At 46.0% G+C, this 13,030-nt stretch overlaps 1 protein-coding gene across 15 annotated transcripts in view; it reads left to right on the top strand.

Moving 5' to 3' along the window:
* Positions 1-13,030, top strand: part of IRF2 (interferon regulatory factor 2) — a 134,504-nt gene that overhangs the window by 73,318 nt on the left and 48,156 nt on the right. For 12 of the 15 annotated variants that reach the window (XM_054553407.2, NM_001134006.1, XM_054553406.2 and 9 more), the window contains 1 exon segment: positions 4,746-4,910. In XM_054553407.2, the coding sequence (XP_054409382.1) occupies positions 4,746-4,910 (165 nt within the window). 15 annotated transcript variants of the gene reach the window in all.

The following is a 13,030-nucleotide window of genomic DNA, read 5'->3' as shown; positions in this document are numbered from 1 at the left end:
AATAGAGAACTGTTGAAAAGAAATGTCACTATTAGTTATGAGCCTGGAGACTCACTAAGGTGAGATTCAAAGGTTTTTATCCTGAGAGGGGCCAAGAAAGCCCTCAGTAGCTCAGTTTGGACTTCATTAACTCTCTCTGTTAGGAAGAGCATATTATAAAGAGTTGAAATTTGGAGTTGGGTAAGGCTAACATTGAATCCCGGTTCTGCTGCTGATTGTCTGTCTGACCTTGAATTAGTTATGTAGTTCTGTCTCGTACGGTTGTTTCAGCATGTCTAGAATGGGGATCACTATTGTGCCTTCCTCATGGGTTGCGAGGTCTTGGGAGGTGGTAGGGAGAGGCAAAGGTCAGTGCTCAGAAAGTCAGGTTTTGTCATTATTATCAGTCAGGACACTCTTTGGTACCCAGAAGAGTGCCACTTCTGACTGTTTGCTGTAGCAGGTAAGTTTGTTATTCACGTGTCTTTTCACCTGTCAGGAGTCAGTGTTGCCGTCTGTTTTGCCGCTTGGTGGTTCAGGGAAATCAGTTCACATGTCGAGAGAGAGAGAAACAGATAGAGACTGGTTAGTGAGAGTGTTGATGCTCATCTGAGAGCATTTCGATATTGGGATTTCCCTGCTTCTCTCATGGGCTTTTCACTCGAGAGCTGGAAAGTTTCTAAAGTACCCACGATGTTTGAATGGAGAGAAGCCATTGTCCCTTACCAGGACATAAAACAACACACTCCTATGGGGGACTTTGGCCTGAGAGATAACATAATTATATTAACTCGGTATCCAGATCACAGCCCAGAAAGCAAAGACTGACTTTTCTGTCCTGGTCAGCCGCATTCAGGATACACCTAAAATCTGCATGGACATACTTATCTACTTTTTTCCCCGAGCCATGTATATTAAGTAAAATACGGTAAAATTCACCCCTTTTAAGGCGTACGGTCCTATAAATGTTGACAGATGCGCTCAGTGATGTAACTACCACCATAGTCAAGACAGAACATTTTCATCACCCCAACACATTTGCTCCCCGGCCCCCAGCCCTCGCACCCACAGCCGGCTGTCTTTATCACTTCCCAAAGATTTCAAGAGTCCACTTGCCAGAAGTCTTGAGGTTTTTCTAGAAAACATTAATTGTCACGTCTCGTATTTGCAGATGGTCACAATCCCCTGCAGGACTTGACTCTGGCTCCAGTCAGTGAGCCTCGGCCCCGTCACGTGTCTATTTATTCAGGGGAGAGTCCCTGAGCGCCTCTCCGGTGGGAGCTGTGAGCATGTGTCATGACTGGACACAAAAAGTTCATACTTTGGTTGAGGAGAGATGCCATTGACCAACTCAAAGCTCCATATGGGTATATAGAGTTAACCAGCAACACGAGGCCAGAAGTGTCACAAGGTCATGGCCCATCGTAGTTTCCGCTGAGTGATGGGGACAGTGAGTGAGAGGCACCCAGGGGAGAGAGGCCAGTCTGTGCTGGCGGGTCAGGAAGGGGCTCCAGAAGTCAGGTGCATGGTGAATGCTGCCTGTTGCTCAACCCCCACCCCTGTGCCACTACCTCATTGAAGCCTTTGATTCCTCAAACTGGAAAAAACACCCCACTTCTCCAGCTTCCATTGTATGGCCCCCTTCTTTTTCTTTTCTTTCTTTTCAGTGTTCACAGCCTTAAACTGGCTCTCTAGATGGTTAGTCGCTGGCCTATAGCCATGTATATGAACTTCTTACAAACCGGGTCCTTGACTGCATCGATCTTCCGCTGCTCCTTCTAGCCCTGGAAGGCTAGGAGGTGCAAAGCAGGTGTTCCATAAATCTTTGTTAGTTGAATAACCGACTAGGGCGTCATGGGGAAAAGCAGTGAGAGAAAGAATTCCTGGTTGGAACAAAGGGATCTGACTAGGGGGATACTTGAGCTGTTGCCATTGTTTGTAGTCCCAGCTGGCTTGCTGTCTTTCTGTTAGGAGCAACATGCAAAGGAGAGATGTGTTTTGAAATATTGGAAGTTAAAATGGCTTCGACTTAAGTCACATTTATCTAAGACCTTCATTGCCTTAGTATGCAAGGTATCGCTGCGCCCTCCCTCCTCAAACTCACACACCCCGTTTGGTTTCTACCTCCACCCACCAGCTGCTTCTTAGGACTTAGGATAGGGCAGGACATTATCTTGTTTTCCTGCCATTTTATTTTACTTGGCGAGAAGAGGCAGAGAAAACTTGAGAGAGGTCGGTGTAGGTCAGCGTCAGTCTGTGTCTAGTGACCTGCATAATTGATGTACTCACCCTCAAATAGGATAATCCAAAGGATGAAATAAATGGGCTTGGGAGTCTGCCTGCCATATATAGCCTGCCTGCCTTTTTTTAAATTTTATCCTCACCAGGAAAACCTAAACAGGATCCGGTTTCCCTTCCATTCTGTATGCTGTGGCTTTTGGACTCTTATCACAGCCCCAAATCCCCTTTCTGAGCCTCTTTTGTGCCTTTCCTCTCTTTATTAAAGAACCTATGAATTGCCACTGCCCTCTAAAACCTTCCCTGCATAGAAATCAGATAATGTGCTTATCACTCCACAGAAAGCAATTAAAACAGGAACCTGTTTATAAACAAAAATACTTCAGAAAATAAAATACTTGGAGTGATTAAAACAGGAGCCTCTCCATGACACCTGGCGTCTCAAGGAGACTGGAATGCATTCTAACCTGAATACTTTGCCGATTGGTGAGAAAATGACAGCAACATAGAGCACCACATATACTCCAAGCTGTGTGAGTTTGGACAAGTCACTCTCCCTCTCTGTGCCTGAGTTTCTTCATCTATAACAGGATAACGATGTTTTCTCTGTCATCCTTATGGATTAAAATGTTAAAATAACAGATACAGGTATGAGTAAAACATTGATGATGGTGGCAAAGTGCTTTGAGGACCTTGGGAATTATTTCTTCACCTTATTTATTGAAGCTAATTTTCAGGGACATTTCTTCCAACTAACACTGGTATGCGGTCAGTTTTGTTCAAAATTAGGGCAGTACCTTAGGGACCTTCAAATTAAAATGGCCACGAAACATCATTACTTACCTATGAGAATGGCCAAAATAAATAAACAGTGACAACACGAAATGCTGCCGAGGCTGTGGAGAAATTTGATCACTCAGACACTGCTGGTGGGAATGTAAAATGGCACGGTCACTCCGGGAAGCAGTTTGGCAATTTCTTGTAAAGTTAAACATGAAATTACCATATGACTCAGCAATTGCATTCTTGGGCATTTATCCCAGAGAAGTGGAAACTTATGTTCATACAAAACCTGAACACAAACATCCATAGCAGCCTTATTTGTAATAGTCAAAGGCTTGTATCAACTCAGACATCCTTCAGAGGGGAGAATAAACACACTGGTACACCTATACCGTGGAATACTACTCGGCAGTTGAAAAGGAACCGATGGCTGATACACACAACAACTTGGGTGACTCTGCAGTGAATTATGCCGAGTAAAAAAAAAGCCAGCCCCAAAAGTCTACTGTATGAGTCCATTAATATAACATCCTTGAAATGAACAAATTAATGAAACGGGGCACAGATTAATAGTTGCCCAGGGGTCATGGACAAAGAGATGGATGGGGAGGTACTGAAGGAAGGTGGCTATGGTTACAAAGAGTAACATGAGAGAGATTGATCGTGATGGAACTGTTTGGTGTTTTGACAGTGGTGGTAGGTACGTGAACCTTCATGTGTGATAAAATTGCACTTAGTCCTGGTGCAGGTACACACTCACACAAAAGAGTGCAAGTAAAACTGAGGAAATCGGAACAAGATGGGTGGATTGTTCTTAATGTCAATACTCTGGTTGCGATATTGTATTCTAGCTTTGCAGCATATAACCATTGGAAGAAAATGAGTAAAAGGCACACAGGATCTCTCTGTATTATTTCTTACAACTGTATGTGAGTTTACAATAATCTCAAAATAAACAATATAATAAAAAAAATTGAGGCAGTTTTCAGAGCCAGGGTGGTCAGAATCCATCTTATCAGTGTTCCGGGGAGCTGATGCTACTAATGTTTGCCAGAATTGGAGATCTGACTCTATTCCATTGTGCTGATATTTCAGCCAGTTGGACATGTTGCCTGCAGAGCAGGAAGAGAGCTGGGAGCGTAAGCAGAGCACCCTCCAGCTAGATGGGGACCTTGGGCATTTATCCCAGAGAAGTGGAAACTTATGTTCATACAAAACCTGAACACAAACATTCACACAGCTAGATGTGACACAATTGGGTAGACTTTCATGGTCCTTCCTCTTCAGTAAGGTTTGATAATGTCTCCCTGGATTGTAGAACCCAGAAAATAAGCACAGCGCCTTCTTTTGGAGCAAGAGCAGGGAGCAGAAATCGGTCAGGTTCAAAGTACTGTCATGTCTGGCCCTGGGGCTGGGGCTGGATGCCGCCTCTGGTCCTGTAGCCTTGGCTGTGACGGGGTTGACTGTGGAATTCTGCTGAGCTGGATAGAACATGGCCACTGTGTGTGCCATTGGCAGGCATGCTGGAGACAGACCTGGGGAGCCAAGTGCTGGCCGGCTGCTCCGTGGGAGACATCACTCCAGAGCTACAGAGCTCAGGCGTGTTCTTCAGCCCCATGGCAGGGGACAGATGGTGATGGGAGCCTGGCGACCTGGCTCTTTTGGGGAAGACTTTCTTTCTTGAGAAAGTGTGCTAGAATTGTGAGGTTAGCAGACTTTGCATGATTGCTCTCTTTTCTTTGAAGTTGTAGGACAGTCCCATCTGGACAGCAACATTGAGGATCAAGAGATTGTTACTAATCCGCCAGACATTTGCCAAGTTGTAGAGGTGACCACTGAGAGCGATGAGCAGCCAGTCAGCATGAGTGAGCTCTACCCTCTGCAGATCTCCCCCGTGTCTTCCTATGCAGGTAAGCGTCAGCACGCGGCTCCGGGAGGTGTGGGAACCGGCCGTGCAGTCCTTTGGTCTACCATCTCACCACCCCACGAAGCATCTCTCCTCTGTCCTAAGAGTTATTCTTCCTGGAGTTTTTCATACTTTAATTATCTTGATCAACATCTTCTTGGATACTTTTGTTCTCAGGTAGAGGACAGGATCACAGCATTTCTTTACTCAGTTGGCCATGACATTTTTTATTTATTTATTTATTTATTTATTTATTTTTTGAGACAGAGTCTCGCTCTGTCTCCCAAGCTGGAGTGCAGTGGGATGATCTCGGCTCACTGTAATCTCCGCCTCCCAGGTTCAAGCGATTCTCCTGCCTCAACCTCCTGAGTAGCTGGGATTACAGGCACCCACCACCACGCCAGCTAATTTTTGTATTTTTAGTAGAGATGGGGATTCACCATGTTGGCCAGGCTGGTCTCGAGCTCCTGACCTCAGGTGATCTGCCCACCTTGGCCTCCCAAAGTGCTGGAATTATAGGTGTGACCCACAGTGCCTGGCCTCCCATAACATTTTTATATATGGTTACAGATACGATTTCTTTAGGGCAGTAGTTCATCAGAGTCGAATTTATTAGCCCAAGTTATTAGAAATTTGGCAGAGTGTTTTAATGGATTCTCAGTTTGAGCAGGCTGGATAGGACCTTAGAGATGATCTCTTCCTGTTCCTTCATTTCTGAAAGGGAAGGGGCTTGCTCCGGGTCGTACAGTCAGCAAGTGTTTGGGCCAGGACTTGACCTCCGCCTTCAGACCCCAAGCTCGTTGCTAGATCCATTCCATTCCACCAAGCGTACTTGTCCTTTCCACATATTTTCTCTTTCTTTTTATATCTAGTACAGGTTCTAATTAGGCCAGATGACTGAGCCCATTTCCAATTCCCCAGGGACTTGGCTACATAATGACAGGAGTTGGCCCAGGCAGAGTCACAGCGGGAGGGACAGATCCAGTTGGTTCTTCCATTCTTACAGAGTAAAAGGATGGCTCCTCTTGTTCGCCAGCATTACTTCATCTTCTTCTCTCTTCTTGATGATCTCCATTGAATTTTGTGGAAATCAGTTGTAATTAGGAAATATAAATTCTGAGTCAGTGTTACTGCTTGCAGATATTAAAAATAAAAAGCAGAGGCCCCATCCTAGGAAACTGCAGTTCAGCTCTAGTGAACAGTTCAGGGATTCTTCCCTGTGCTCTTTACACACTGCCAAATGGGGTGTCCTCCAGTAGGTGCCACCCCCAACACTGGCTCCGACCAGCATTGGAATTAGAGTTGACTCAAAGGACTGTTGTTTGTGAATTATCAGCCATTAAATCTAATCTCATTTTCCCTGAATGCCAACTTTCTTTTTTTTTTTCACTTTTAAAAATTGTGGTAAAATACATTAACATAAAATTTACCATTTAAGCCATTTTTAAGTGCACAGTTTAGTGGCATTAAGTGCATTAATGTTGTGCAGCCATCACCAGCATCCACCTCCAGAACGTTTTTCATCTTGCAAAATGGAAACTCTGTCTGCATTAAACACTAAGTCCTCTTTTCCCTCCTCCACCCCGGCCCCTGGCAACCTCCTGCCGATTTTCTATCTCAATGAATTTGGCTATTCTAGGTACCTCATATGAGTGGAATCATAGTGTTCGTTGTTTTGGGACTGGCTTATTTCACTTAGCGTAGGTCCTAGTGTGCATTTATGCTAGGAACGTAAGCGGAATGTGAGAATAAACCTCGGCCACAGGAGGATTATAATCTGTCAAACAGGATAAGCTTGTCATCAGTGATTTATTCAGCAAATGCATTTTGAACTCTTATACATGCCAGTCCCTATTTGGTCCTTGCCAGTATGCAGTCACAAGAACTACTATTTTTTGCAAGTTTATTGTGCCCTGGGAACCATGCTCAGTGCTTGGGTACAGTTGACTGTTGTTGTTGTTAATAGAAATAGGGTTCTGCCATGTTGCCCAGGCTGTTCTAGAACTCCTGGGCTCAAGTGATCTGCTCACCTCAGCCTCCCAAAGTGCTGGGATTACAGGCATGAGCTGCCATGCCTGGTATGATACAGTTGACTCGTTTAATTATAATTAGAGTAACCCTGTCAGCCTGGGCATCTCATCATCCCGTTTTTAAAAGTGATGAATCTGGCTGGGTGTGGTGGCTCACGTCTGTAATTCCTGCACTGGAAGGCTGAAGTGGGAGGATCACTTGAGCCCGGAAATTGGAGACCAGCCTGGGCAACATAGTGAGACCCCACTTCCACAAAAAATAAAAAAAGTTAACCGGGTATGGTGGCATGTGCCCGTAGTCCCAGCCACTTGGAAGGCTGAGGCAGGAGCATCCACTTGAGCCCAGGAGTTCAAGGCTTCAGTGAGCCCTGATTGCACTCCAGCCTGGGTGACAGAGCAAGATCCTGTCTTAAAAAAAAAAAAAGAAAAAATATATATATGGATCTACGGCTGACATGGGTAAAGCAGTGTGTCTGAGGGAGGAACAACTGGGAGCACAGCTAGAACCCATGAGCCGTTGATGCCAAAGGCCAGTCCTTAACCCCCACCCCGTGTTGCTGCCCTGGACAGCTGCACGGGCTCTGCCATTCAGAACACAGCCACATACCGTGATCTCATTTGATTTTCACGAGGACCCACCAAAGGAGGCAGAGCAGAATGTTTATGCCTTAATTTTACAGTAGAGCTAACTGAAGCGTGAAACACTCAGCCACTTTGCTTATATTTACATAGTTATGGCTAAAAACCCATGACTTTCTTCTATATCCTGCTGCTGCAGGCATCGTTACACTCCATGTGGTTTTCTTTCTCTCTTCTTTTTTTAGGGGGTTGGAGCTTTAGAATAGACTTCTATGTTTATCTGTTGAGTAAGACTTTTCTGAGGTCTTCTTGGGGATTCTGGAAAGACCTCTTCTTGCTGTTCTGCCAGCAGTGGCATTTGCTCAAGCAAAAGATTCCGGAGAACAGCAGATCCATGCAGAGAGAAATGAACATTTCATTACCCTCTTCAGGACATTTGCATAGATTTGAAAGGAAGGATTTCAGTGCCAGGATGGCAGTCAACAGGAGGTTTTGCTGGAGCCTGGCTTTTCAGCCTGGCCTTTGGTTCTTTCCGTTGTTTTCGTTGTCTGAATTCTCCAGAACCTCGTAGAGGGAGGCTTACTGGTTGGAGGCAAAATGTTCCATTGCTGCTGCTTTTCTAGAGCTCACAGTGATGTAAAACATTTCCCTGTTACTGACTGTGGCTAATTTTAGTTCCTCCGTCAGAAATTGTATAACATGCTGCCAGGAAAGGCAGCTTTCTGCGTGTATTCACCTTTCTTGCTTTATGTTCTCCAATAGAGTCGGCCATTTGCCTGTTTTTCATGATGGAGTTCCGTTGTTTGGGCTGTTCATCTGAATTTCAACCTCCTCTGACCACCTTTTTTTTTTTTTGAGATGGAGTCTCGCTCTGTCGCCCAGGCTGGATTGCAGTGGCGCGATCTCGGCTCACTGCAAGCTCCGCCTCCTGGGTTCACGCCATTCTCCTGCCTCAGCCTCCCGAGTAGCTGGGACTCCAGGCGCCCGCCACCACGCCCGGCTAATTTTTTTTGTATTTTTAGTAGAGACGGGATTTCACCGTGTTAGCCAGGATGGTCTCGATCTCCTGACCTCGTGATCCACCCATCTCAGCCTCCCAGAGTGCTGGGATTACAGGCGTGAGCCACCGCGCCCAGCCTCCTCTGACCACCTTTATTCATCTGTTTGGGAAACTGGCATTTGGAGGCTGCTGTTTGCTAGTTTTTCCCCCTACTGATCATTGAATTATAATCCCAATAGTATATTACAAAACCACATTCAGTTTTGCAAGTCTGTCTTCTCCTCTATGGTCTAAATATTATGGTGAGAAAGAGAAGAGATAGTACTTGCGTTGGATGTTTTAAGACAACATAAAATTCTAGTGTGATTTGTGAAACTTTCATGCTAGGGAGGGACATTTCAAAGTGCCACTTTGGGAAGCTCTGGCGGAGAGACATGCCATGTTTAAAGGTCCATTACAAAGTGACCCCTTGCCTGATCTGTGGCATCAGAGTTTTATTAGGTGGTTGACGGTTTTAGTAAAAGAAAACCCTACACAGTAGAATAATGGGGGAGGATGGGGAAGAGGGGCTGGAGAGTAGACTCGAGAAGAAAACATCGTCCGAAGGACTCACTGGCTATAATGAGAGAGTGGAGATTGCCTGCTGACCAGCAGCCATCGGTAAAGGCTTTCAATCCTTCGGAAACCACACCAGGCTTGCATTTTGTTGGGCGGAGCAAAGACACAATAGCTTTAGATTAAGAGGACTCCGATTTGAAAATAGTTTACTCCTGGTGAAAGTAATTGAGAATATGATCAATAGAAAGAAATTCAAATCAAACTTTGCTGAACAAGAGCCTTCCAGAAAGTGTAGCAGAATGTCAGAGTGCAAAAAGCCTTTCAGGTGAAAATGTATCCTCTCCCTTCCCGCAGTGTTCCTGGTTAGACAATATGTATATTCTCAGGGAGGCGTTAAAAACTGGACTGGATAGAGAGTGAACCTACAACCAGCGTCACCCTAGAACTGGAAGAGCTTTTGAGATCATCTAATCCAAATCCTCCCCTTCCCTCCCACCCTAGATGCTTTCAGGAAAACTGAGACCAGAAAGGTTAAGTGAATTACTCATGTGCCTGTTGGTACCGTGCAAACACCTTCAGCTTCTTCAGCTTGTTTGGGGTTGCTGGAGAAGCAACTCCAGACTTCTTTATTCCATTGTATTCGAAGTAAGTAATAAACAAAAAGCAAAGACAAATCCAAACTAATCAAAAGGGAAAATGAAATAACAACGTATGTTGCTAGTTCGATAGTAACACTGATCTGGAGGCCCAGCGGCAGTCAGCTCCATTGTGTAAGAAGTCAGCGTGGAAGTGGCAATGGTGGAGTCAAACCAAGGAAACAGAGGACATGGGGCGCGGTGCATCCAACAAAGCACTTTGAGCCACCGATTCTGGGGTCGCAGAGACAACTTCTGCCCTCAGGGGGAGGGTCAGGGTTCTCTGCTCCTAAGCTAAGGTACTCAAGGCCCCTTTTTAAAACTGTCAGTGTCCTAATATGGCGCATCTTCCTGACAACTTCAGATGCTGTGGAACTTAATCTAGACATGACGCTCTTTAACTTGCGTTTGTGTCAGCTGAAAACATAAGTTCAGCGTGTGTATCTTTTCTTATCTGCAGCTATTTCCCTGAAGCTGAAAACTGGGTACTTAAAGGAAGTTAGCATCCCGGTCACATTCACGGGCTGTGCAAGGTCTTACCCGGGAGCCTTACCCCAGGATCTGACTTCCAGCCCCTCCTGCACCTGCGACTGGGGCTGTGCTGGAATCCCAGCCCCCAAAGCATGCTTGGTGGCGTATCTTTGTTTGTATTTGGAGGGGAAAGGAAAAGAAGACAGTGATATTTATGGAAAGTCATTAGGATTGAAGAGCATCTGAACCCATATGAAAGGAAGAGAAACCTTGGCTTTGGAGCACAAAGAAAGCTAAGCATAAAATGGAAAGCGGATCTTGAAATTTTGTCAGAGGCCAGAACAGCAGGGAAGCAGGGCTGCTGTGTGCAGTGCACAGGCCCTGGAATCAGAAGTACAGTTTTGTTTTCTTTCCTCTGTGCTGTCTCAGTTGGCAACTTTGGCAAGTTTCTCAACATCTCTGTTCCTCATTTTTCTTCTTGGGAGTGGCTGTTCCCATTCCTGCCTCCTTGGGATACTGAGCCAGCACGAGGGTTCTCTGAGGAGGGGAATTTTCTTTTTCTGTTGTTTTTCATGTGTTTCTGAGTGGAAACAGTTCTTGTGCTCGGCAATGTCAGCTCATCTTCATAGCTGGGGTCGTCGTCAGCTGAGGCTGAGGGCTTCTCTGGGCCTCTGTGGCTCCCAACACGGGATGTTTTGGGGAAACATGCCCAGTCCGAGGAGTGGAGAGATCTGTCTTCCGCATGCTCATGGCCAGCCCACCGTGATCAGTCAGGCTTGTGTGAAGTCACTGGAGAACAGTGGCTGAGAAACAGACCCAGAGACTCCAGGCTGGGACCAGTGCAGTCCACATTCTTACTTTCATTGTTTAAGGAATGCACCTGTGGCACAGTTTGTCCATTTGTTCTTTTGCCTTTAATTGATAGAGAGCCTGGTCTGGGGCTAATGCTCTCGGTGGAAGAAAGGGCTCTGTCTGGGCTGAAGCCATCTCATCCCAACTCTGCCACCAGGAAGATGTGAGACAGAGGCCAGCCCCTCAGCAGGGACCGGGTGGAAAGCTGGAAGGCACTGGAGCGTAAGAGCTCTTCTGCATAATGGGGGATGACAGCAGCTGCTTCCTGACGTAGGACCCCTGTGAGACCTGCATGCAAAGCCTCTGGCATGGCACTGACCCATAGGGCTCCCTAAATGTTTGCTTCTTTTAGAACACGAGCTTCACTTTTGGATTTTCTTGTGTTGTGAAATATACATCACCTAAAATTTACCATACTTTTGGGTATGGGGTTATTAAATTCAGCATTGGAGCTAAATAGGAGGAAAGGCAGTTAAAGGTTCCCATCAGGAAGAGAAGCTATTGCAGTTACTCTTTAGGCCTTGTCTGTAAAACGAATGGCTCAGGCTAAGTGATCTCTAAATGCCTAAATATTGCACAAGCTCTGCCCACTGTGATTTTATTTCTCAATGGTTATGGACACTGGAAAAATCGCGCACCATTGATATTTTATTTTACAAAATCAAAATGTTTGTACGTTTAAAAAGCTTTTTATAAGCATAGGTCATGTGTAATCACTAGACTTCAATTCCATTAATCCAACCTGTTGTGCAAACCCAGTGTTAAGCAGTGCTGATGTACGGAGTGTGTGCTGTGTGCCAGGCCCTTGCTAGACCTTTCCCATGTACCCTCTCACTCACTCTCCATGTAATCCTCTTAGCTGGTGGCAGTGCCCTCATTTTACAGAGGAGAAAACTGCAGCTCAGTAAAGTTGAGAAACTTGCCCAGTGTCTCACAGCTGGCAGGCCAAATGGGGATGGTGACTGATTGGCTGCCATAACCATGCAGCCACAAACTTAGTGGCTTGAAGCAACACACATTTGGATCTTACAGTTTCTTTGAGTCAGGAATCCAGGCGTGGCTTAGCTGGGTCCTCTGCTGCAGAGTCTTGCAAACCTGCCATGGAGGTGTTGGCTAGGGCTGCTGTCTCATCTGAGGCTCAGCTGGGGAAGGGTCCATTTCCAAGCTCATGTGGTTTTGGCAAAATTAAGTTTCTTGCAGGTTGTTGGACTAAGGGCCTCAGTCTCTTGCTGGCTGTTGGCTGGAAGCAGTCCTTAGTGCTTTGCCATAGGAGACTTCCCAACATGGTTGCTTGCTTCAGCAAGGCCAGCAAGGCATTGTGTTTCCTCTCCCAGCAGGTTTCTGTGTTATGTAACGTGATCATGGACACAGGATCACATCCATTTCATCCCCTTTGCTGTATCTTATTTGTTAGAAGCAGACACATTCCATCCACACTCAAGGGAGGCAATCCCAAAGAAAGTGAATCCGAAGAGGTGAGGATCATGGGGAGCACCCCAGATCTGTCCACCTGCAGTAACCCACATGGCAGATGCAACTCTAGAAATCCAGGATCTAAGTCCTAAAGGGGTGAGAGGTAAAGGAAGGATCTGAGTGGGATGGGGATAATGTAGGAAAACCTTTTGGAAATGGTCAACTCTGCATTGGGAATTAAATGAATTGGTTGGCATGGATTGGAAGACAGGACCCGTGTGGGCATTGTGGACAGAGCTGCAGTGAGGAGGGCCCCAGGGACCAGCGCCCCTTCCTGGGAGGTAGTGCCCAGTGTAGACGCAGCCCGGCCCTGGCCAAGGGAGCCTCCTCACAGCTCTCAAGCCCAGTTTCTCTGAAGATTACAGAGTTGAAATTCACTCTAGCTTCTCCCATGTAGAATGTTTGACTTTACAAAGGGAGGGAGGTGATGCGTTTAGTTACTCAGTCTCCTTTTTATAAACACTGCCCGAGCCTGGGGACAGCTTGAGGGACAGGAATGATGGCCGTGTGTTTTTCTCTCTGTGAA

This window comes from Pongo abelii, chromosome 3, assembly GCF_028885655.2.
Source record: "Pongo abelii isolate AG06213 chromosome 3, NHGRI_mPonAbe1-v2.0_pri, whole genome shotgun sequence".
Lineage (NCBI taxonomy): Eukaryota > Metazoa > Chordata > Mammalia > Primates > Hominidae > Pongo > Pongo abelii.
This window is presented reverse-complemented; position numbering and strand designations above follow the sequence as displayed.